This window comes from Tachyglossus aculeatus, chromosome 16, assembly GCF_015852505.1.
Source record: "Tachyglossus aculeatus isolate mTacAcu1 chromosome 16, mTacAcu1.pri, whole genome shotgun sequence".
In the NCBI taxonomy this organism is placed as follows: domain Eukaryota; kingdom Metazoa; phylum Chordata; class Mammalia; order Monotremata; family Tachyglossidae; genus Tachyglossus; species Tachyglossus aculeatus.
The window spans coordinates 50,909-75,679 of NC_052081.1; the positions used below are offsets into that span (position 1 = coordinate 50,909).

The 24,771-nt window shown below is 56.6% G+C and overlaps 2 protein-coding genes across 2 annotated transcripts in view; both read right to left on the reverse strand.

Moving 5' to 3' along the window:
* CD101 (CD101 molecule) lies at nt 1-17,632 on the reverse strand. The gene is given in 24 exon segments (XM_038757821.1): nt 1-313; nt 1,499-1,577; nt 1,989-2,104; nt 2,816-2,936; nt 3,134-3,547; nt 3,889-3,895; nt 4,033-4,271; nt 5,835-6,010; nt 6,012-6,126; nt 6,325-6,339; nt 6,868-7,042; nt 7,233-7,427; nt 7,429-7,721; nt 9,270-9,626; nt 9,775-9,874; nt 11,265-11,329; nt 12,334-12,343; nt 14,074-14,167; nt 15,593-15,645; nt 15,863-15,925; nt 16,259-16,270; nt 16,458-16,513; nt 16,858-17,013; nt 17,518-17,632. Coding segments are annotated over 24 exon segments (3,339 nt in total).
* The window catches only part of PTGFRN (prostaglandin F2 receptor inhibitor), a 15,151-nt gene continuing 6,938 nt past the window's right edge, over nt 16,559-24,771 (reverse strand). The window contains exons 4-9 of the mRNA XM_038757822.1: nt 23,623-24,012; nt 21,890-22,315; nt 20,922-21,356; nt 20,243-20,350; nt 19,374-19,679; nt 16,559-17,929 (exon numbers count right to left, since the gene is read on the reverse strand). Of these exons, the coding sequence (XP_038613750.1) occupies nt 17,763-17,929; nt 19,374-19,679; nt 20,243-20,350; nt 20,922-21,356; nt 21,890-22,315; nt 23,623-24,012 (1,832 nt within the window). The 3' untranslated portion in view covers nt 16,559-17,762. The remainder of the gene's footprint in view (nt 17,930-19,373; nt 19,680-20,242; nt 20,351-20,921; nt 21,357-21,889; nt 22,316-23,622; nt 24,013-24,771) is intronic.

Consider the following 24,771-nt stretch of genomic DNA (forward strand, 5'->3'; position numbering starts at 1 on the left):
CTAAGGGAAGCTGGGCAGCGCCTGCATATGGCCACCCTCAGAACCCAGGGGGACATTTTCAGCCTCTTGGGCTTCACTCCAGAAAGTTTCTTTTTTTCCTCCATTTGGGTTCTGAGGTGGCCTTCTCTTCTCCTTCCTGATGATATAGATGATGGCAGCAGCCAGAGGAATGGTGGTAGCACAGGAATAAATGACCAGGGAGTACTGCAGAGGCACAGAAGAACAGACCATTGAAGAAAAAGTAGGTGCTGAAACAAGAAGGGTAAGAGGAAATAAGTAATAGTAGTAGCAGTAGTAGTAATAGTAGTAGTTACTGGGAGCCCACCAGGGGCAATAAACCACATTGAGCTCTCAAACAGTACGAAACAAACAAGTGACACATTCCCTGGCCTTAAGGAGCTTCCACTCTAACGGGGAAACAGACAAAAGTATTTACAGAGTAATCAGAACATGCCATAGACAATGCAATTGCAGGAATGAACGAGGTGCTAGGCTGGGCCCTGCTAGGGACATGAGTGCCAGAGACGAGTGTTGGGAGATGGCTTTAGATGGTTTGGGTAGCCAGGAATGAATCAGAAGAAGAAAATGTTGGTGACAGCCAATGCCTCACCATCCAGACAGACTTCAAGATTCCCAGACCCTTCACTATCGGCCCTGGTCCTCCCCACCAGGGACATTCTTCTTCCTTACCAGTCCTTCCTGGCTCTGTAGCCAGTGAGGTCTGGACAGGATTCATGGGCCATCTCCCGTCTCCGTGTTTGCTCTGCATCTTCACCCTGGGTCCCATGGGGCCAAAGGGGCGGGCCAAAGGGCCTCTCCAGCCCCCTTCCCCATCCCACACCAGGCTCTCCAGGAATTCGGGCCCCTCGTAGAGAAATTTTCACCCCTGGAATTTCCCCAGATGTGGCTTAGAGCCCCGCTCGTAACACCCCTGCCCTTGGAGAAGCGGCCGGGGCTGGGCAGGAGTTTGGACCGGAGGCCCGGTGCCACCCCTTCCAGCCAAACCTCCAGGGGCTCGACTCTTTCCACATCATGGCCCCAACCAGCAGCCCCAGGACCCCAGCTCATGTCCATCATAGACAGGGATTAGCTAGCAGTCACCAGGGCCAAAGTTACAACCCGTTTCACTCCCACCTGAGAAGCCCGAGGCCCCTACCTCTGACCAGCTGGGAGAGACTAAGCTAGGTGCCCTGGTTGCCTTTACAGCCTTGTCCACAAGGAAAATGGACCTGCCAACCCCCCGCTGTGCCCCTGCCCCTTCAGTGCCTGGGGCCTGCCCACCATATCTCAGGGCCTGGGGCCCCCTCATTCCCAGGGAAGGTGAGAGTTCCCAGAAGCTCCCAGACTCATTTCATTACGCTGCTTCACAGATCCCAAAATTAAATCCTTCTTTGCTGCAGGGAGACAGCCCAGCCCAAAACCACAGATTCTTTCCTCCTTCTGCTACCTAGGCCCCTGCCACTGCTCTATCTGTATTGCTCCCTCCCTTCTCTCCAACCTCTCTTGTCTGTAGGCCAACCCAGGGCAGACCTTGAGCAGGAGAAGGTCCCTGGAGGGAGTGGGGGTCAGCTTGTCACCTAGAGTTAGGGAGGGGGGCCCCCAGCAGGACAGCGTGTAGCCTAGAGCCGCTGCCACTGCTGCCACTGCCACCCCCGGGAAGCATGGCATCCATGTGCATAGCAGGTGAGGGCTGGCATGATAGCACCTAGAATCCTGGCACCCAGCCTGGGCTGGCTCGGGCCTGGCAGCCCGGCCTCCCATTACAGCGAGAAGCACCCAGACCTAGGCCAGCCCAAGCTGCTCTGCCCGCAGCCCTTAGAGCCCAGTGGTCCTGCAGGGTCAGCGGGCAGCAGGGCCAACAGCAACAGGTCTGGAAGAGCCTAGACCCCAGAAATGGCAGATACACGGTACGCACAGGACATACTTAAGCAACACAAAGGAATGATGTCATATAGACCCTTCGACCAACAGAAACCAACAGAACCTACGATATGCCTCTGGGTGACCCATGACCACCCCCTGAGTCTCGGTCCAGAGTCGTTGCAGCTCCCACCCAAACCCTATGGGTGCCACTTCTGAGTCACAGCAGAGGAAGGTGGGGCCCCTGGAGGGGAGAAGCCAGGCATAAGGGTATCTGGCATCGTAGCCGGACCCGACATGGGCCAGACAGATAGGAAACCATCTTGTCACAGCCACGTCATGGGACGGCTGGAACTCTGCATGGAACTCCTTCCCTTCCGCCTTGTTGCCAGTCCTTGCAGTCAGAGTGCCATTCCTCACAGAGTTCAGCTCCTCAGGTGTGCCCTCTAAACTCTCAGAGACCCCTGCTCCAGCCACCAGCTGCTGAAGGCCACGTGTGACCTACCTCGATGGAGATCAATGCCAGATGAAATAAGAGTCATTCTGGCAGCCAGGCCGCTGGCTCTGGCTGCCACAACTCCTAGATGAAGGAGAAATCATGCCTGATGGAAGCTGAGGTTCAGCTGCAGCCACAGAAGAAGCAGCTGACCACAAGGATGGCGAGAGATCATTCAAAGGACTCCGGGTGAGCCAAAGACCCAAGGGCAGTGACATTAAACCCCTCCTAAATGCCACCTAAATGGGGTTTCCCGCAGGACCACCTAGATGGCACAGATTCTTCAATCGGCAATGCTTCTCTCTCTGACCCCAACAACTAGGGAAGAGTCCCTCCAGTCCCCCATCAGAGCATCGCCAGGCTTTCAACGGCCCCTGTCAGAATACCCCCGGGCCTCCAGACCCCCAACCGAGCAGGAGCGGGTGTGTGGGCGCCCCAGCAGAACCCGGAGAGAAGTACCATGTTACGGTGTAGTGGGAATCGTTCCAGCCCACAGATTCGATCCGGCATTCCATCGTGGCTGCCATGTCAGGTGGGTGCTCCTGGGTGTGGTTGTCGACTGACACAGCCAGCTGGCTCTCTGGAGAGAAAGGACCCAGGGGAGTGGCTTAACCATCTCCTCCACCCCCTTCTCCTCCACCTCTGCCTCTACCAAGCCCCTCTGTCCCAGGCCACGCTCAGGGGCCATGCTCGGGCCTTCAGCCCTACCAGAACTCGAGAAAAGCGTCTGGGCAGGGAAGCAACAGGCAGAGAGACTGGGGCTTCATCAGAACTTACCCGGGAGAATGACATTTATCCCCAAGGAGTTAGACAAAACCTTGGCCACTGCCACCGCCAACTCAAAAACGTGGACTGAACTCCGGAAAAAGTCCACTCGACACCGGTAGCTCCCGGTCTCCTCCTCCGAGGCATTGTGGATGTGCAGTTGAGACTGGCTCACCAACTGGGAGATTCTGATCTTCCCCAGAAACCGGGGCTGGGAGGGATCCTGTTCCATGTGGCCATGGAGGCTAACCAACAGCAGCTGCCAGAAGTCGCCAGTGGAGTTGAAGGGCTGGAACTGCCAGGTGAATGACCTTGGGATGTGGAGGATATCAGAGTAGTTGCTGCTAACCACACAGTTCAGCTTGAAGTCACTGGCGAACTTCACATGGGGCTGGCGGCTCAGCAGATGAACTCGCAGGCCCATACCTGCTCCAATAGATGCCGTTTGTGAGATACGCTTCCCTTGGCCATGCGGTGAGAAATGCCACCACCCCTTAACTCTCCTGCAGGACTCAAGGTGCCTTTTCCCCATCACATGGTCCTCCCAACATCCCACATGGACTGTGTCTGGGTGGTGGGGTGGGATGGGGCAGGGCCAGCCAGGGTAGAATTGGGATGAGCAGGTCAGGCGTAGGATGGGCAGTGCCCCTCCCTGGGCTGGATGGCAGCAGACTAGAATAATTCATCTGAGTGGCCACCCAGTTTGAGCTGATTGGTTTGCCGAGGGCCAGCCTTCCCAGGATGGGAGAAGGACCCAGGTAACTTACCCAGCTCCTTCAGTGAGACCGAAGTTTTCCAAGTCAGGGCCACCCCTCCGGCCTCGGCCCCGGCCCCGAGACCCTCGGTTATTTTGCAATCGTAGTCCCCCAATCAGCGGCCAGAGGGTTGTAGAGCACCAGGAGGAAGGAGACCGAATCTACTTTCTCCAGCCTGACATCTCCATGGCTGCCACGCTCCCGGTAGGTTAGGCCCAGGGTGACGGTGCTATCCTGTGCCAGACCGGCGATGAACTCCGGTGACTGGTCCTGAAGCAAGTGCCACTAAGTCATGGAGAGAGGGTGTTTGGCACCATGCAGTCGACAGCGAAAGACCAGGACTTCTATCCAGAACTGGCACTGCCCATTCTCCACAAACACATCCAGATTCATGTCTGTGGCGATATTTGCAAAGAGGAAGCTGGATCCACCAACCACCCACCATAGGATGATGATGATGATGTTGGTATTTGTTAAGCGCTGACTATGTACCAAGCACTGTTCTAAGCTCTGAGGTAGATACAAGGTAATCAGCTTGTCCCAAGTGGGACTCCTAGTCTTAATCTCTATTTTACAGATGAGGTATCTGAGGCACAGAAAAGTGAAATGACTTGCCCAAGGTCACCCAACAGACAAGTGGCAGAGCCGGTATTAGAACCCTCATCCTCTGACTCAAGCCCAAGCCCGGGCTCTTTCCTTTAAGCTACACTGTTTCTCTCAGAGATCCCACTGAACCGCCCAGCTCGGGCACTGGTGCAGAGCTGGCTGACATCCATCTGGCCGTGAACCCTCCTGCCCACTACAGTCATCGCCAGCTGGTCCCACCAGCAGCCCAGTGCCCGGGGAAGGGTCTGGAAATTCCAGCCCCACAGGCCGGGATCCACATCTCCTCTGCCCCAGCATAGCATCACCTATGTCTCTCAGGTCTTTGCCAATCCCTAAGGGAGACGGCCACAGCCCACCCAGCTGTGGAGGATTCTCTCCCAGCCAGCCGGCCTAGTCAGTGCTGAGACTGAACCCTCACCGTTAGGCTCCCATGGTTCCTGGCCGTAGTCCCTGCCCTCAGTCTCCTCAACCTCTTCCCTCTTCTGTCTCCTTCCCCCTAAAACTGGCCATCCAGGGGCTAGAGAGCCTAGCAAAGGATATTGAAGGGCAAGTTTCTAGAGGCCCTAGAAGCTCCTAAAGGGTCAAGTGGCCCAGGTGGCCACTGCCCAAACCGGCTCTGGGGAAGTGGAGAAGCTCGGAGGGCAGCTGGTCCATCAGGGGGTCAGGCCAGGGCGGGTCAGGTCGGGTTCCAGGTGCTGATTTCGATGCAGGATTAGTGACTTGGGGTCTAGAGGGTTGATCCCATCCTGGGCAAACCTGTCCTGTACCTATACCCAGTGGTGTGGGTATGTACAGGAGGCACCGGAGATGCAAGTGTGGGCTGGGAGCCCGAGTGGTGTGACCAGGTGCTAGGGGCAGAGGTCCTGTGGGTGTGTACCTGGGACACGGGGATGTTGGTGTGGGCGGGGGATACAGGTGATGTGAATGTGTACTAGGGGCACGGGCCAGATCTGGAGCCAGAGACACAGGTGCAACCACTGCCTGGGATCTGAAGTGGCAGAACCCAGCGGGGTCTTCCCCATCCCTTGCAGAAAATTTAGTTTGGTGTTAAGGAGAAACAGATGCTGCCTCTCAGGGAAAATGCTGCCCGGGTAGGCTGGACTGGGTGCCCGCCCCAGAGAGACACCCACATAGACTAATGGGGTTTCCCTCCATGGGGAAGGACAGCAGACAACAGCTGGTTCCAGGAGGGCCAAACCCCCAGGCCAGCCGCCATGAGCCTACTGAGGCTGGGAAGGCACTCTACCCTCAACAAGGAAGATGGTATAGGTCTGTCAGGCATTGGAGAGAGATTATGGATACCAGCCGGGCAATATGATGGGTGCCCACTGGGTGAGATGATGGGCACTGACCTGCTGGTTGGGCAAGGTGAGCGCCGACCCCTGGCGATCGCTCCCTCCTCAGCTCCTCCCCAAAGCTGGGGGGCATCTGGCTCCACTCACACACCTCAAAACTGTAGGTGCCCTCATCTTCCGGGCCCACATCCCACACCTGGAAGACAAAGTCCCCAGGGCCGGTCCTGGTCACATATCTGGCCCAGCTCTGCCAGCCATCTGGAGCACTTCTGTAGGGTCAGAATGCTGCGCCCATCCATGGCCGCGATCTCCAAACTATTGAGGTGCCAGGTCATGCAGAGCTCTGTTCCTGGGTGGGTGGTGGCGGCAGAGGGCACGGAGCAGGTGAACTGCCATGGTTTGCCAGGCAGAAAAGGGCCCTCAGTGCTACTGTTGACGAGAAGATCCATCACTGTGAAAAACCCGCTTCAGCTTTCCCTGCCCCGAGCCGGTGGGGAACGATTCCAAGCTGTGGGGATTCCCAGGGCCGGGGAGGACCTGGGCTCACCGGGGTCCGAGAGCCCTATCCGAGAGTGGCAGCAGAGAATCACCCTGCTCATCCCTGGCCCTCCCACCACCACCCCTCCCCGGCCCCACCCACACCTCCTGGGCCCTGGGGTCCACCCACACTAGGCCCCAACTACCCACCCCATCTAAAAGTGGAGGGTGGGGAGACAGCGTGGGGACCTGGATTCTAAACCTGCCTCTCCATTGCCTGTCACTATTGCAGCTGGTGTAGTCCCACCCACATCACCCACGCCCACAGTCACCTCCTGAGCCCCTGGCCCAGCCCCAGGCACATCTTCCAGGCCCCTGGAAGATTTCCTGCACCCCTGGCCCTACCCCACCCACACTTCCCACACCCACAGCCTTGTCTACTCCTGCACTCCCCTCCTCCTACACCTCCAGTCCGACTCCACTCACAGCCTCATCTACACTTCCTGGGCCCTGGCCCGGCCTCACCCACAGCTCCCATGCTTCAAAGCCACATTCACACTTCCTGGGCCCACAGCCCGCATCCACACATCTCAGGCCCCCAGTACACTCACACCTGTCCTATACCTATACTCAGTAGTGCGGGTAAGTACAGGAGGCACTGGAGATGCGGGTATGGGCTGGGAGCCTGAGTGGTGTGACCAGATGCTGGGGGCACAGGTACTGTGAGTGTGAACCTGGGACAAAGGGTTGTTGGTGTGGGCAGAGGGCACGGGTGATGTGAATGTGAACTAGGGGCAAGGGACGGTTGGATCAGGGGCCAGAGACTTATGTGCAACCACTGCCTGGGGTCTGAAATGGCAGTACCCAGTGGGGTCGTCCCCACCCCTTTCAGAAAATTTAGTTGGGTGTAAAGGAGAAACAGAACTTTCTCCCAGGCTCTCTCCAAACCAAGCACCACCAGTTTCCGTGGCCCCAGACCCCATGGCCCTGGACCCTGCAACCCTGGCCCATGCGGCCCTGGACCCGGCAATTCCGGACACCCTCACCTTCTTCTTCCACTCCCAGAACCGTCGCCACCGTCCGATTCCTCATGATGAGGGTCCAGGTCTCATCTGGGTCCTGGATCCACTCCTCTGCCTCACAGAGCCACCTACCCAAGTCCCCACGCTGCAGGCTCCCCAACGGTCAGTGCAAAGGTGGAGTGCCTGGTACGGGCCAGCCAAAGGTCCCCAGAGGAGACACGCTGCCCATAGGCGGGGCCGGGGACCAGCCTGGAGTCTCTGGACAGGGAGATGACCTGAGAGGCTGGATCTGGCCCTGCCTCCTCCTGCAGCCTGTGCCAGGACACGGCCAGGTGGGTGTGCTGGCTGGTGCCCATGGTTACTTCACACGGGAAAGCCAAGGAGTCCCCCTCTCTGAGGCTGAGCATCTGGGCGGCTGAGGTGGCCGAGAGGGTGTCAGCAATCACTAGAACGAAGGACAGACAGGCACCATCACTGGCGACTGGTGAGCCGAGCCCTCGGCCAAGTACGGGCTCAGCTCAAGAGCTGCAGAGAGTGCCTGCACTGCTCTTTGCCTCCCCCAGCCACTGGGACCACAGAGGTTCCTAGGTAAGCTGCCTGGGCCGGAGCCATCCTGAACCTGGGAGACCATCTCTCTGCTCCAGGTCAGTAACAGCCTGGATCTTCCAGAAACCACCACCACCCTTCCCAGCCTCTCTTCCTTCCCTCTGTCCACGGGCGCCCAGTTCCAACAGGGCAGGGCTCTGATACTGAGGAAGTGGTGGATGTGGGGATGATGGAGGCTGAGGAAGTGATGGCTGAAGGGGTGAGGGCGGCTGAGGAAGTGATGACTGTGGGGCTGATGGTGGCTGAGGAAGTGATGGCTGTGGAGGTGGATTAGAGGATAGAGCACAGGCCTGGGAATCAGAAGGACCTGGATTCTAATCCCAGGTCTGCCACTTGTCTGCTGTCTGACCTTGGGCAAGTTACTTCACTCCTCTGTGTCTCAGTTACTTCATCTGTAAAATGGGGATTAAGACTGTGAGCCCCATGTGGGACAGGGACTGTTTCTAACCCGATTACCTTCTATATGCCCCAGCACTTAGAACAGTTCCTGACACATAATAAGCACTTAACTGATACCATTAAAGAAGTAAAAGGTCCTTCCGATTCCCAGGCCCCTGCTCTAACCGTTAGACCACGTTGCTTCTCAAGGGGTAGCAAGGGGAAGGTGGCAGTGAAGTGGGGGTTTCTTCCCCTACCACTGTGGCCACCGCCATGGCCTCCTGAGCAGTAGTGCTGGAGCCTCGGGCTCCACTCACAGCAATAGCCACAGGAAGTGGTGAGCCAGGATTAGAATCCAGGTCCCCAGCCTGGCCTCCCATCTCTGCCTCCCCACGCTCCTGTCATGGCCACTGTCCCCCTGCTTCAGATGGCCATTTCCTCCTCTTCCATCCTCTCCCTTCCTCTGGATGGGATGTCAGGATGCCCCACTGCCCCTGAGGGCTGAAGAAGCTGGAAGGAGCCCTAGGTGGGACCCAAGTCTGTTCCCACCCTAGAGTCCCTCTAGCCTGGTCACCTTGAGAGAAGGAGCAGGGAGGAGAGGAGATCACAGCCCTCGGGGCCCCAACATCTGCTGGGAGCCAATAGGACCAATGTCCTACTATGCTCCCCCTAGGCACAGCCTGGGTTCGTCACCAGTCCACCAGAGGCTCTCAACGACCCCCAGGTCATCCAGATGTCTATGCTGTCGGTGGCAAGCCGGGGTCAGAGATCGGGGGCTCTGGGTTCCTAGGAGTCAAGGGCTCTGGGGTCCAGGGGGCAGGGCACCTGAGGGTATCAGAGTTGGGGAGTCAGGGCACTCGAGGGTCCCAGGGTCAGGGTTCCCAACAGTCCTGAATGTCAAGGGCTCCAGATGTCAGGGTGCCAGGGGTCCCAGAGGTCAGAGACTCAAGGGTGTGGGGTGCCTGAGTATGCCCAGGAGGAAGCGGAGTGCCTGGGTGGCAGGACCTACGAGTCAGGTCAAACCTGGCGCTGTAGCTGCCGAAGTACTTGGCATCAGTGTTGAGGGTCTGGCATTCATACTCACCTGTGTCCTGGACCTGCAGTTCCCGGATGTGCAGCAGGACAGTATCCCCCCCGACCTGCTCCAATGGGATGCTGCCAGCTCGCACCCGAGGGCCGTACATGGCATAGGTGAAGGAGGGGTCCAGAGTGCTGACCATCTGCACCTCCCGCTCAGGGGAAGACGGCAGGTACACGGACCACTGGAAGTTCTGCTCCCAGGGTCCCTGTTAGCCGCTGACATTGCACCAGAGACTGAGTGGGTAACCTGTGACCTGGAACAGCGGTCCCAGGGGTGGGGGCAGGGCTGGTCCCCCTTCTTTTAGACTGTGAGCCCACTGTTGGGTAGGGACTGTCTCTATATGTTGCCAACTTGTACTTCCCAAGCGCTTAGTACAGTGCTCTGCACACAGTAAGCGCTCAATAAATACGATTGATTGATTGGTCTCCCCGACCCAGCAAATTCTGTACTGGCCACCCGCTTGCAGCCTGAGTTCCTCTTTCCACTACCACCATCATCACTCCAAGACGGGTCAGGAACAGCCCAGGCAGGGACTGGGGGTGGTGGGGTGGGTGAGGGCAATTAGTGGCAGAGACTTACGGAGGAAGAGAAGTAGTCGGGCGGCCAGCCCCAGGATGGGCCCCATTGAAAGTTGCAACTCTAGAGAACCATCCCAGCAGTGCTGCTGCTAAACTAACCACTGACCTAGCTTCTGAGCTTACAGCCGGGACAGGCAGAATGTGTTTTCCAGCCTGCACGGAAGTGGTGAGCAAAGAGCAGTGCTGCGGGTGTTAGAATGAAGAATGTCAGGGAGGAAGTTACATACAAGCTCCAGACGGGGTGGTCCTGGTGAGGTGAATTTGTGAAAACTCCTCGGTCAGTTCTGATAGCTGGGTCTGAGCAGGACGTGTGGTACTTTCTTCATCATCTTCCCCATCCTGCTTTCTATGTAGGGGTGGGACCCGGACTGGCAACGAGGACCCCTCCCTTCCCAAAGACAAAGGCCTGGGACACACACACACACACACACACCCGCCCCCAGCCTCAGCCTCGCTCCATCATAGGAAAGCTTCCCTTCATCCTTGACCTGTTCTTGACTCAATCACTGCTCTCCCTCCCCATTACTGAGACCTGGCTAGCCCCAGCCTTTGTGAAGACCCAGTTCAACCCCTCTTGTACATCTAACTCCTTTCCAACAGCTTTAAAGCACTCAACCATCTAGCCCCCACCTACCTCACCTCGCTGCTTGCCTACTGCAACCCAGCCCACACACTGCACTCCTCAAATGCCCACCTATTCACTGTTGTCTTGTCTATCTTGTCTATCTCAGCACCGACCTCTTGCCCACATCCTGCCTCTGGCCTGGAACACCCTCCCTCTACAAAGCCGACAAATGATCACTTCACATCTTTGTCTCCCCTTCCATACTGTAAGCTCAATATGGATAGGGAACATGTCTACCAACTCTACTGTACTGTACTCTCCCAAGGGTTTAGTACAGTGCTCTGGACACAGTAAGTGCTCCACAGATATGCTCGATCGATTGATTGTGGGGAGGATGGCAAGAGCTGGGGGAAGGTAACAGGGGCCCCTCTGCAGGCTGCTTCCTTGGCTCCTTCCTCCTGCCCTAAGTGCCCATTCTACCTAAAGCTCCGATCCCTACAAGCAATGTTACCAGGAGGCCATGGCGCCCCTTGCCCGGCTTGCAGATGGGAGGAAGTCTAAAAAGAAATATAGAATTCCTGGCCTGCACAGAACAGAAATGGGGTCTTACCTCAACGGGCAGCTGGACAGCAGAGCCCCTGGACTCATCCCCTAGGCTATGAGCTCACTGTGGGCAGGAATGTGTCGGTTGTTATATTGTACTCTCCCAAGCACTTTGTACAGTGCTTTGCATACAGTAAGCATTCAATACACACGATTGAATGAATCCAAGGACCCCACCTTCAGGGCGGGGTAACCACAGGGTCCAGGGACTCCACCGGCCACTATCCTGCCATAGCGGCTGCCTGGAGTGAAATATGATAACCAGCCAAATATCGTTAAGGGCCTTATGGACCCGGCTATTTTTAGGTCACTGACCTCCCTGCCCTGCCTCTTGCTTCTCCCCTCTTCAGTCCACACTTCACTCTGCTGTCTGAAACATTTTTTCTACAAAAGGTTCTGTTCACATCTCCCCACCCCTCAAAAGCTTCCAACGGTTGCCCATTCCCCTCTGCATTACACAGAAACTCCTTACCTTGGACTCTAAGACTCTCAATCGGCTCACCCCCTTCACTTCTCCTCACTCCCCTCACTCTACAACCCAGCCCACACACTTTGGTCCTCAAACACCAACCTTCTCTGTGTGTCTCGTTCTCAACTGTCTTGCTGTAGACACTTTGCTCACGCCCTCCCTCCTGCCTGGAGCTCCTTTCCCCTTCAGCTCAACCAATGGTATTTATTGAGGATATACTGTGTGCAAGGCACCGTATTAAGTGCTCAGGAGAGTACATGATATAACAGAGTTAGAAGATACATTCCCTGCCCACAATAAGCATATCTGGCAGAACATAACTCTCCCCATCTTCGAAGCTGTAGTAAAATCCCGTCTTGTCCAGGAACCCTTCCCCTGTCTAACCTCTCACCTCTCCCTCCCTATTTTCCCTCCTGAGTCACCTACACACTCGAATCCATTCCCCCTAAACACTTTGGCACTCACTCCACCCCCACCACACCTACATACAAACATATATTTAGACACTGTTGCTTCCCCTATATGTAATATACTTTTATGCCTGTCTCTTCAACTAGATTGTAAGCTCCTTGAGGGCAGGGATCTTGTCTACATACTCTTCTGCATTCTCCCAAGCACTTAAAGATGGTTTTCGGCACACAGAAGGGCTCAGTGAGTGCCACTGATTGATCAATGGATCGATCAATCGATTAAATACTGCTCCAGTGGCAGAATCACAGATAGACACAAAGTCCCACCCCAGAGAGCCTAACGCAGGGGAAAGCAGATTGCCAGCACTTTGCAGATCCTGCAGGGGAAGGAAGGGCCATGAGCCTGAGACCGGGAGGCTGAGCCCGGGCCAGGCAGCACCTCACCTTGACCCACGCCTCACATGTTCACACGAATAATAATAATGATTATTATAGTACTTATTATGTGCCAAGCACTGTTCTAAGCACTAAGGTAGATATGAGTCCCTGTCCCACATGGGGCTCCTAGTCTTAATCCCCATTTGTACAGATGAGGGAACTGAGGCACAGAGAAGTAAAGTGACTTGCCCAAGGTCACACAGCAGACAAATGGCAAAACCGGGATTAGAACCCATGACCTTGATTCCCAGGCCCGTGGTCTATCCACTAAGCCATGCTACTTCTCCATGTTCAGTCCAAGTTTCTCCACTCCTCAAGAACCTCCACATTAATCAGAAACTCCTTACCACTGCTTTAAAGCATTCGATCACTCGTCCACTCCTACTTCACCTCGCAACTCTCCTACTATAACCCAATCTGCACATTTGGCTCCTCTAATGCCAACCTTCTCACTGTATCTTGATCTCTTCTATCTCAATTACTTTCCCTACTGTCAAAGCCTTATTGAAGGCACACCTCCTTCAAGAGGCCTTCCCTGACCAAGCCTTTCATTCCTCTTCTCCCACTCCCTTCCTCATCGCCTTGACTCGCTCCCTTTATCACCCCCTTCTAGCCCCACAGCACTTTTGTACAACTCTAATTTTATTTATTTATTAATAGTAATAAAGTTAATGATGGTATTTGTTAAGTGCTTACTATGTGCCAAGCACTGTTCTAAGCGCTGAGGTAGATACAAAGTAATCAGTTTGTCCCATGTGGGGCTCACAGTCTTAATTCCCATTTTACAGATGAGGTAACTGAGGCACAGAGAAGTGGCTTGCCCAAGGTCACGCAGCAGACATGTGGCGGAGTCGGGATTAGAACTCATACCCTCTGCTCCCGAGCCCATGCTCCTTCCACGCCACACTGCTTCTCTGTCTCTGCCCCTCTAGACTGTAAACTCGTTGTAGGTAGGGAATGTGTCTTTTGTATTGTACTCCCTCAAATGCTTAGTACAGTACTCTGCACACAGTAAGCACTCAATACGATTGACTATCCAACTCTGTCATACTGTACTCTCCCAATCACTTTGCACAGTGCTCTGCTCAGAAAGCACTCAATAGATACTGTTGATTGAGGAAGAGGAATGAAGGACCCTCCCCTTTGTGTCCTTACCTCACTTCCTAATTTCCTTGGCTTTCTCCTCCCTTGACCTCTCTTCTCTTTCTGAGGAGGCCCCCTGTGCTCTGCACACAGTAAGTGCTCAATAAATACAATTGAATGAATGAATGAATGGAAGCCCCTCTCCCAGCCCCATTTTTCTCTCTACCAAACCAGACCATGCCTTCTGGCTCTTTTCCCTTCTTTTTTTTTAAATCTGTGCTGGGGCTGGACCCTCAAGAGGGCTACTTGAGTGGCCTGGAGCTCTATCACCAATTGAAGGGATGAACAAACCAAAGTGTCCAACGTGGTGGTGGTGGGGTGGGGTGGGGTGGGGTGGTGTGTGTGTGTGTGTGTGTGTGTGTGTGTGTGTGTGTGTGTGTGTGTGTGTGTGTGTGTGTGTGTGTGTGTGTGTGTGTGTGCGCGCACACGTGCATGCTCACTTACATGCTTGTGTGAGCTCACAGGTCTGTGTGCCAGGTGTCTGATAGGGGTGACAGAATGGGAGTTTGGGTGATGGTGCGGGTACAGTGGGAGCGGGAAAGACCTGCTGGGCCTGGACCGATGCGGACTGAACCATGGTCTGAAGCTGGCTCCAGGGGCTAGGGGATCGCCGCTCAGAACTGGATGGAACCAGTGGCTGTGAGGCTGGGCGAGAAGCTGGCAGTGGCCAGTCCCATCCCTCCCACCAAAAGGGCACAGGCCGAGGAAGGGACCCAGTATGACTTCCCTGGAACACAGTCAGGAAAGGGCCACCCTGGGCAGCATGGAGTAGGATGGACCCGGGCCAAGGGTGGAGGTGGAGATGCAGCAGCCCTGAGGGTGGCACTCAGCAGTGTCTGTCTGTAGCCAGGGAAGAACCCTGGCCAGTTTGGGGCCCTTCGGACCAGCTGCATGGAGCTGGCGGGGGCAGGGAAGGTCCTGGCTAGGCTTTCCCGCAAGGGCTGCGGAGAATACAGTAGAGTCATTAGTCCCAGCCCCAATGCTGGAGGGCAGACAGCATCTGATGGGCCTACCCCCCACCACCTCCAGCCCGGGTCAGTTTGACCATCACCCACAAGGACCCATGGAGAGAGTGGGAGCGGATCCCAAGCAATGCCAAAACCACAGCACTTTCCTCTTTCATACTCTGGGGGAGTCTGTGCTGCTCCTTATGGGGAGGGGACATTCTTGTTCCCAAAAGAGGCAAAGCCAGGGAGAGTGAGAACACCACCAATTAGTCTCCTCAGCCCTCAGGCTGAGCCCTCACACTGACTCAGCCTCAGTGTGACACCCCCTTGTCCCCCCAGTGCCTGGGGGAGACAGATTTATTACTCTATTTTACTTGTACATATTTACTACTCTACTTATTTTATTAATAATGTGCATATAGCTATAATTGTATTTATTCTGATGGTTTTGACACCTGTCTACTTGTTTGGTTTTGTTGTCTGTCTCCCCCTTCTAGACGGTGATCCCATTGTTGGGTAGGGACCATCTCTATATGCTGCCGACTTATACTTCCCAGGCGCTTAGTACAGTGCTCTGTACACAGAAAGCGCTCAATAAATACAATTGAATGAATGAATGAATCTAGGCAGGTGTCTATCTTCAATGGAGGGAGAGGCGAAGGGAAAGGGAGAGGGGAGGCTGAATCACGTAGAGGGTCTGAGAAGGCTCACAGGACAAACACAGGAATGGAAAAAGAAGCTCTCACAACCTCTCCCGCGGAGACCAGAACTGCGATGTAATGACCGGCCAAAGGGCTCCCAGGATCCCACGACTCAACCCTCCCCAAAGCGATTTTACAAGTTTTTAAAAAGTCAAAGTCACTAGAAAACCGAAACCCTTGAAAATACACCTTACAAACAGAATGGTCAAAACATTAAAATGAGGCAAACACAGTTCTGAATCTTTAAATCTAAAAAAAAAGGCCTCTGAGGAAGCCTTCACATACCCTGGGATCGGGGACAGTGGATGGGGAAAGGGGGAGGGCAGGGGGAGGGGCAGTGGCCAGCAGATAAAGGGCAACAGGCAGAGGGCCACGGTGCCACTCAAAATCAAGTCACCGAAAGCCTCTGTTGGAAGCGAGCAGCCGGGTGCAAAAGTTTCCTCGAGGAAGCTGATTCCGGGGTACGGGTTTGAGGTCAGGCCTGCGGCTCCACTGGGCTCTGACCTTTTCAGAGTGAGACACCAGGCCGTGACCTCAGCACCATCCCTGCCAAGTGTCAAGAGGGCTGGGAGTGGAGACCTGGAGGATGGAGGCCCCATGCCATTCTCCTCCAGTAGTGCTCCCTGGCAAATGAGCACTCAGGGCACTGCCCAGTGTTGGCACCCACCAGGATGGCTGCTCCTGCAGCTCTGCCTTTGGAACAGCAGCCAGCTCTCCGCTCGGAACCTCCCTGCGGCCAGGACAGGACCCCCCAGCCCCGGACGAGGGGGAGTCTGCTAGGGGCCAGGGCTCAGGGCACTGCAGCTCCCAACATGGAATTCCCACTCTTTGCTGCCCCCGCGGTGCCCTGTGCCCATCTGTCAGGGGGAACTGTGACCCACCCCTACTGCCAAGCTTTAGAAGGACAGGAAGGCCATGACCCTGACTGGGGGTGGGTAGTGCTTAGGGTCAGGCGTGGCAGGGCATGGAGGTCCTCTCTGAGCCTCTACCCTCGCAACCTGATGGATTCTGATCTGTATCTTTGCGTTTCTTTTGTTTTCATCTTATGTGTCTGTTGCCCCACCTTATTCTTAGCCTGGGAACACCAGGGACGGGGTCCAGGAACCGTGTCTAACCATCATCCCTGTCTTTTGCCCAGCACTTAGTACAGTGCTTTGCACACAGCAGATGCTTAAACAACATCATCATAGCAACTCCTGCCCTGGGCACCACAGACATCTGGGTGAGACCTGGCCTGGGCACCACAGACATCTGGGTGATACCTGGTTCTGGTCCTGGGAGCACAGCTGGGCCCTTGTGACAGGGAAGGAGAAGGAACCTGGGACCCTCAGAGGAACGTGAAGGGAACGGGGCGGGGGGGGGGGGGGGGGCGGTGGAGTGGCAAAGGGGAAGATCAGTGGGCTGGAGGAGTGAGGAGTTAGGCGGGAGGGGGTGGCCGATGGAAGGTGGGCCGACTGGAAACCAGGAGTAACAAAGAAGGAGAAGAGTCAGGGCAGCCTCTCTCCCCAGAACAGCTCCTGGGGTCACACCCGATTCTCCTCTCCAACGCATCTTATTGCTCGAGAGAAAGGGGACGCTGGGAGGCAGGAGTGCCAGGGGCTGAGACCCTGAGAAGCAGCAGTTGCTTGGGTGAATTTTTTAAAAACCAGCAAACAGTGGGACCTGGAAGACATTCGTCCCCGCCCTGGGCCACTTCCTTCCCCATCAGGAGAGCAGAGATGGCCAGAGGACAGAGGGCAGAAGTGGTCTGGGCCTCGTGGTCACTCCTGGGGAAACGACCAGCATGCGACAGAAGCCGGCCTCCTCTTCGGGCCCAGCCTGGTGTGGCAAAAGAGCACGGGCCTGGGTGGCGGAAGACTAGGGTTCAAGGCTCAGCTCTGCCATGGGCCGTCTGGGTGACTTTGGGCAAGTCACCGAACCTCAGTGAGCCTCGGTTTCCCCAAGGGCAAAGTGAGGTAAATAATTCCTGCCTGTCCCTAACTCACGGGGATGTCGGGAGGGCAGCAATGGGCTGATGTGAAAGCACTGGCCCGTCCAGCCCCCAGACCAATGCTGACCACACCCACAGGGTGCGGAAGGCAGAGTCGGGAAGACTCCCCGTCTTCTCCACAGAACTCCAGCGCACACAGTCTGGGGCTCGTGGTGCCACCCTGACCATGAGGGCAGGAGGGAAAGTCCCTGCCCCCTTTGGGGTCGGGGTCCAGGGGTCTCGGGCTGGGTGAGGCCAGCCCTCGGGCAGCCACCCCGGCCCCCCAACTTTCCCCCAGCCCCTGACCAGCAGGAAGGGCAGAGGGAGATGTTGAGCGTGGCTGGAGTCTATACCTTTGCTGTCTCTTCTTTTGCCCGACGCCCCGGGCCTAGAGTCAGGTGGCGGGCAACACGACAGGGTCACCGTGCCCAGGGTGATCCTGGAGGCCGTGTGGGTGGGGCCAGGCATCAGAACTCCTGGGGCCAACAAGGCAGAGCCAACAGTGCGGGTGGCCCACCGGAGTCCAGGTGGCCGAGGGGTGGCGGCTCCGTCCAGGCACGTCGCAGGGCCCCCAGCTGCCCGGCCGCCACCGGGGGCCTCAGTCCATCTCCATCGACATGAGTCTGCGTCGCTCCCGGCGCGTCTCCTGCACTTCCTTCCGGCAACACCAGTGTGAGCTACAGTAGCCGATGAGGCAGGACAAGAGGCCCACGCCGGAGGCCAGGCCCACGCCGATCAGCATGGGATACTTGAAGGCTTCCAGCACTGTGAAGGTCCAGGGGAAAGGACAAGTGAGGAGAGCCCCTCTCGCCCAACAGACTGACAGCCCGCCCCCCTCCTCAACATGCAAGGGCCCCATGTCCCAACCTCACTTCGGCTGGCAGCGGCCTAAGCTGATTCGTGAATGGCATGCGAGACTGGTCTGTTGATGGCACTACCATCCTTCCCGTCTCACAAGCCCGCAACCTTGGGGTCATCCTCGACTCCGCTCTCTCATTCACCCCTCACATCCAAGCTGTCACCAAAACCTGCCGGTCTCAGCTCCGCAACATTGCCAAGATCCGCCCACCCTCTCCATCCAAACCGCTACCCTGCTCGTTCAAGCTCTCATCCTATCCCGTCTGGACTACTCCCCCTTTTAGACTGCCCCCTAACGGAGACATTGTGAGAACATAAAATGATTGAGGTGAAAATGCTCTGTCAAGAGGAAAAGTGCCCTGCAGAAACATGGGATGATTATTGCTATTATCACTAGTACGGCTCCTATTACTAGCACTCACGAAATGTGGACTGGTCATCAAGAAGGGACACGGGGTACAGGGAGCTGCACCAGCCCCATTTGGGGGAAGGGGTAGAGTCCCAGCCCACAGCTGCTCCCCCTCCCTCTCCTGCATCTCAGTATCCCCCACCGCCCAAGGCTGGCCTCTGTCAAGCTCAAGGACCAACATTTGCATCAGCAACGCCCCCTAGTGCAGGTGGTCCTCGCTTTGCTCTGGGGCCTGGCCCTGAGCCTTACAGGACTATTTCCTAGAAATAATGAGAACCATCGTGATGATGATAGAATTCATTAAGTGCTTTCTGGTCTATGTAGTAACATAAGTACAGGATATCCAAATCAGATACAACCCCTGGCTTTCGTGGGACTCAGTCTGGTCTATGTGCTAGGATAGGTAGTGGATGGCCAAATTAGACCCAGATCCTGGCTCTAATGGGGCTCAGTCTAAGACAGGCAGAGTGCAGGAATCTTATGCCCATTTTCAGAAGGAAACAGACATAGGACAATAAAATGCTTTGCTCAAGGACATACAACAGGTCATCCAATACTCTTGACTCACCACTCTCCATCCCTGGCTCTCCTTGACTGACCCTGCATGGACCACCCAACCCTTCTGACTCTCCCCAGTGTCCCAGCATGGACCATCCAAAACCCCTGACTTTCCCCTCTCCGTCCCTCACTCTCTGCAGTCACCCAGCACAGACCATCCATCACACTTGACTCTTTCCTCTCCATTCCTGACTCCCCCAGGTGACCCAGCATGTATCTTCAACACCCCTAACTCTGCCCTCTCTAACCCTGACTCTCCTCGCAATGATTCAGCATGGACGTTTGTCCACGCATCACTGCAGATGCCTCTGTAACTTGCAGAGGGAGAAAAGGGGAAAAGGAAGAGGGGTCTCGGAATGCGGCAGGAGCGGCCGAAATCCTTACCATCCATCCTGACGGCTACCAACAGGGGCTTGGCTTGGACCTCCGGCTCCCTCTGCCAGACCCCTGTAGCCGACCTCACCCAAGGTGTCACAGAGCAGTAGTAGCTGCCCAGGTCCTGGTCCTCGGCGCCGTGAAGCTGGAGCAGGAACTCCATGGTGCTGGTGCGCTCCAGGCTGACATCGCTCTTCCAGGGGTGCCGGGCCTTGTCCACAACCCCGCTCCGGTCCAGCGTAGCCAGGTGGATGGGGCCTCTTCCTGGGCCGAACGAGGGCACCGTGAACCATGCCACGTCAAAGGTCAGGTCCTCTGCGGACAGAACCACCCCAGAGCCGCCGGTCAGTCCATGTCGAGGACACCAGGAGACAGGACGGCAGCCCCAAATGGGCCCCATCTCGGTTCTTCTAGGCTTGGAGCCTTCTTGCTGGTGCTGTGGCTGTGGCCCAATGATGAGGGATCCCAACGTGGGTTTGAGACCAGCACTGGGGGCTCCTTTGAGGCTAGGCTGGTTGGTGCAGCCCAATCCCGCTCTTGTGGATGTGGTTAATTGGATCTGAGCTCCCTGCAGGTCATCTGGAGACGGCTGGGGCAGGACATCCAGAGATGGATAGGCAAGATACCTGGGGATGGACACCCAGGGAAGGGCACCCGGGGATGTCGAGGACCCACAGGGATGCCCGGGGATATCTAAGGAGGCACCCATGGATGGTCAGGACCCTTCCGCAGAGGCACTGTATATCAGAGTGTATTTTTCCAATCCTGTATTCTCAAAAGGCCCTTCCTCTCCTGGGCCCTACCCCAGCCCCAGACTCCTCCCCACCGACACCAGGGGCCTCCACAAGTCAGGGAGATGCAAGAAGGGAATATGGTACCTGGGTCAGGGGCTCCTCCGTCCACCGAAACAATGCAGAACAGGCTGACCAGGTCACCACGGTACACCGTGGGCCTGTCCGAGTGCACCGAGACATTGAACACAGGTCCTGGGAGAGGGCAGGGCCAGGCGATGAGTCTGTCCATCTATCTAAGCTACTTATCTATCAGTACAGCTGCCCCTGCCCACCCCTTCACCCATGTGACTCTGGACACCCACAGAGATGGCAAATCGCCAGGAAAAAGCTTCCCGCAAGGCCTCATCTCCTATCCACCCCAGAACTGCCACTGGCCAAGTCCCAGCCCTGTCCCATCCCTTTGCCCCCCTCCACCCAGATGCTCACCCTGGGTTTGGTGGGTGGCCTCTGAGGCTCAGGCTGACACCAAGCCCCTTCTCATGTCAGGGAGGGAAGACGAGACCCTCAACCACGAATGTTGGCACCACCCCTGGAAGAAGCAGGGGAGCCCTAGTCTGGCCCCCGCCTGCCTCTGGAAGGCCTCAGACCTGCCTCAACCTCCCCACTCACCCCAGTCCAGTCTTCCTCGCCTGCCCCCAGCTCCAACCCCAACTCAGCCCAGCCTGTCCCCAGCCCCTAACCACTCCAACCCAGATCTGGCCCACACACAGCCCACCCCAACCACTGGCCCAATCCCAGAACGGCCAAACCCCCCAGAACGAACCTGACGTCTGCAAGTCCAGCAGGATGGGATTGGACAGGCCGGTGGCAGCTTCTCTCCACTGGCCACCAGCCACCGGGAGCCAGGCAGTCACAGCACAGCGGTAGAGGCCCGTGTCGGCCAGCTGGGCCCGGTACATGCGGTAGCGGAACTCACGCTCCCGCACCTTCTCCAGCACCACGGCACCCATCCGGGCCCGGTCGGCCTGGTCCTCCAGCCTGACCACCGAGTCCCGGCTCAGGGAGACCACAACCACAGTGTCGTTGGGGCCGTGGGGAGTGGCCGGAGCCGTGGCGGGCCTCTCAGCCGTGACCAGGACGGAGAGTCGGGCTGCAGGCGCGGGCTGGGAGGTGACCTCGCACGTCATCTCGAATAAGCTCCCCGTGGCTGGCGGGACCTGGGACTGCCGGGCCTCAACCGTCAGCTCCGCATCTGAAACTGAACACAGACAGTTTGGCCGCTGAGAGCCGAGGGCTCCCTCCAGCCGTGGGACTCCATCGACAGGCCCAACGATGGAGGGTCGGTTGGGTGCTTGGCCCCAGGAGAGGGCAGCAGGGGTGACCCTAACAGTCTAATGGAGGACTGGCCTGGCAAGTCAGAGAGGGCTCACACTGACGGGACTTCCCGATGGGGAGAGTGGAGAGTGGGGTCAGGGGCAGGAGCTGAGGATAAGCGAGGCAGCTGTTAAGGGGAAGAGTGGGCCGTGTCCAGCGCCGGTTAGGCTGTAGGCTGGTGGCCAGCTCGGGGTGGCCAGGCAGATCCTCTGGGGACCTCCCTCGGCATGGTGTGAACACAAGGCTTGAGCCTGGCCCTGGCAGTGGCCAGGCTCCTCTCATGCCATGACTCAGCCCAGTTGTGTCCCCACCCCACTCCACCACCCTAGAAATGTCCCCCAGAGCCATGTCGGCTGCAGGCCCAGGAAAGGGCCATCCCCGGGGTGAGCATGGAGGCGCTGTCCACGAAGGACCTACCCGCTGGGGCCCAGAAGACAGTGACCGGATCCGACAGCACCTCCCGGCTCTTCACCCAGCTGTGGTTCTGCTGCCTGGTCCACGCAGACACGGCACAGAAGTAAACCCCCTGGTCCCCTTCAGTGGCCCCCTGCACCCGGAAGTGAAATCTGTCCACGGCTCCTCGGGAGAAGATCATCTCCCCGCGCTGCGTCCGCACCCGGCTCTGGGCCCCAGCCTGCAATAACCCGTCCTGGTCCATGGAAGCGAGGAGCTCATCGGGAGCCACGTCGTCGCTGCGCAGAGGCTGCCGGCGGAACCACGACACGGCGAAGCGCACCCTGGTGTCCGGTGCCGGCGGGCCCACGACGCGGCACTCCAGTTCCATGGGTGCCTCCGGGAGGGTCGGCATCTCAGAGACATTCAGCAGGGCCCGGAACTCTGGCTCTGCACGGGAGAGAAAGAAGAGGGCTGTAGGGCCTCCCGGCCCGGAGCCCTTCACGGCAACCGGCGAGGCCCCACCCATCCCCACCTCTTAACGAGGCCTAGAAAAAGCAGCCCTTCCCCAGCCACCCAGCGGATTGACGAGATGCTGGGGAAGCCTGTTCAAAGGTAGCGTTATTTAAGGCTGAAGCCTGGATGGCATTTGGGCATTTCCAGCTATCACCCCAAACTCTGTCTCCGAATCAGTATGTGTCTGGCAGGGAAGCCACGCAACATTTGGGACCTAGTGAGTGTCAGTGCCTTCCCAGGAGCCTGAGGGAGAGCCCAGTCTCTGAGCCCCAGCCTTTCTGGGGTGCCTGGGAGAGCCCCAGTCTTCCTAGAGGGCTGGTCTAGGGACAATTTGCTCCTGGGTCTGGATCTTGTGTTTGCCCCAGTCTTCCTGGGGGACCCGGGGAGCCCCAGTCCCTGAGCCCCTGTCTTCCGGGGGGCCTGGGGAGAGCCCCAGTCTACCCCCAATCTTAAGAAAGGAACGGTAGGAGGGAGATGGGGCGATGGCGGGAGGGGGCTGTGGGGTCAAGGGAGGGTTTTTTTTTTTTAGAACAGGGGAGAAATGAGCTTGTTTGAAAGCAGTAGGCAAGAAGCCCCCTGGGGTGTGAACAGTTGAAGATGGCAGTCAGGAGGGAAAAAGGGAGGGGGTAAGTGTTTTGATAAGGTGTAAAGGGATGGGGTCAGATGACCAGGTGGAGGGGGTTGATTTTAAGAGAAGGCAGATCTCCTCTTGAGCTACTGCTGGGAAAGATGGGAAAGTTGAAGAAGGGGCAGGAGGAGGGAGGGACTGCAGAGGAGCTGAAATCGCACCTGATAGTTTCCATTTTCTCAATAAAGTATGAATTTGTGAACTTTATTTAAATCCTTTTTAGCCCATATATACATCTACGCATGTGTATCTGATTACATTTGACCTCTCTAGTTAAAAATAATTTTATGCTTGTCTTTCCCATTACAGTGTAAGCTACTTGTGTGTAGGGAACGGAGGACTTGGTTATTCTGTATTTCCCAAGTGACTAGTACAGTGCACCCCACTAAGTGGGCATGCTCAATAAATGCTGCCACTGCTATTACTACTACTGCTAGTATAACTTACACTACTCACTTGTTACAGCCCCAGGCAAATCCAAGGTACCCCCCCCAGACAGCCCTTCTTCCCAGCTCACCCTGGACAACCCTGCTCATTCCAGGAGTCACAAGTCAAGGGGCTGAAACAAAGAACAGCCATCTCCATGGGCCTGTCTGTTCAAGAAGTCACTCACCTGGTATCGTCACCTGGACCCGGGCCGGAGCAGACGTTCCTTCAGCTACCTGATTCCAGCTCCCGTCGGCGCCTGGGGCCCACAGGGCCGCCCGGCAGAAGTAGTAGCCAGTGCTGTCCGAGCCGGCATCCTGAATGAGCAAGCGATAGGAGCCCGGGGCCACATGGCTCAGGCCCACTTGGGGTAAGGCTCTCAACACAGACCGGTGGTCTAAGCTGGCCAGGACCCGGGCGTGAGGTGGCAGAGTGGGGTCCGGGCCCCTGCTGAAATACCACGTTACCGCGGTTTGGACCACGTCGCTCCGGGCTGCCGCCACCACCATACAGTTAAGAGCCAGGTCACTGCCTTCTGCCACAGTTACGTTCTGGTTGCGGAGGGTCACACTGAGAGCTGCAGAGCAAAAACAAAGGCTAAGAAAGCAGCGTGGCTAGGGGAAAGAGCTTGGGCCTGGGAGTCAAGGGAAACCTGGGAGTCAAGGGACGCCTGCATTCTGCCACCTGTGTGACTTTGGCCAAGTCACTTCAATTCTCTGGGCCTCAGTTTCCTCATCTGTAAAATGGGGATTCAATACCTGCTCTCCCTCTCTCTTACAGTGTGAGCCCTGTGTGGGTCAGGGATTTTGTCTGACCTGAGTATCTTATATTTACCCCAGAGCTTTTCACACAATGAACACTTAGTGAATGCCACCGTTGTTATAAAAAAAGATGTTCCCTGAGAGCTGACAGGAGTCAGCTAGAGCCACTAGGGGATGGAGCTGGAACTGGCAAGAAGCAGAGTCAACCGGACCCACAGCCACAGACACCTAAAGCTGGAACTAGAGCTGCCTGGAGCCGGAGTACCCCAGAGCGGCCCCGAGCCAGCCGCAGCCATCTGGGGCCAGTGCTGGAGGAGTCCGTGCTGGAGCCCCGCTTCCCAAGCTATTTCCCACTGGCGGGGCAGGTCTGGGAACAACTTGATCCCGGGTTTGGATCTTGTGTTTGCTTGAATGTTGTTTCCTTAGCAAAAGTGATCTCTTCCCTGGTGCAGTCCTTCAATCAATCGTATTTATTGAGCGCTTACTGTGTGCAAAGCACTGTACTAAGCACTTGGGAAGTACAAGTTCGCTACATATAGAGACAGTCCCTACCCAACAGTGGGCTCACAGTCTAA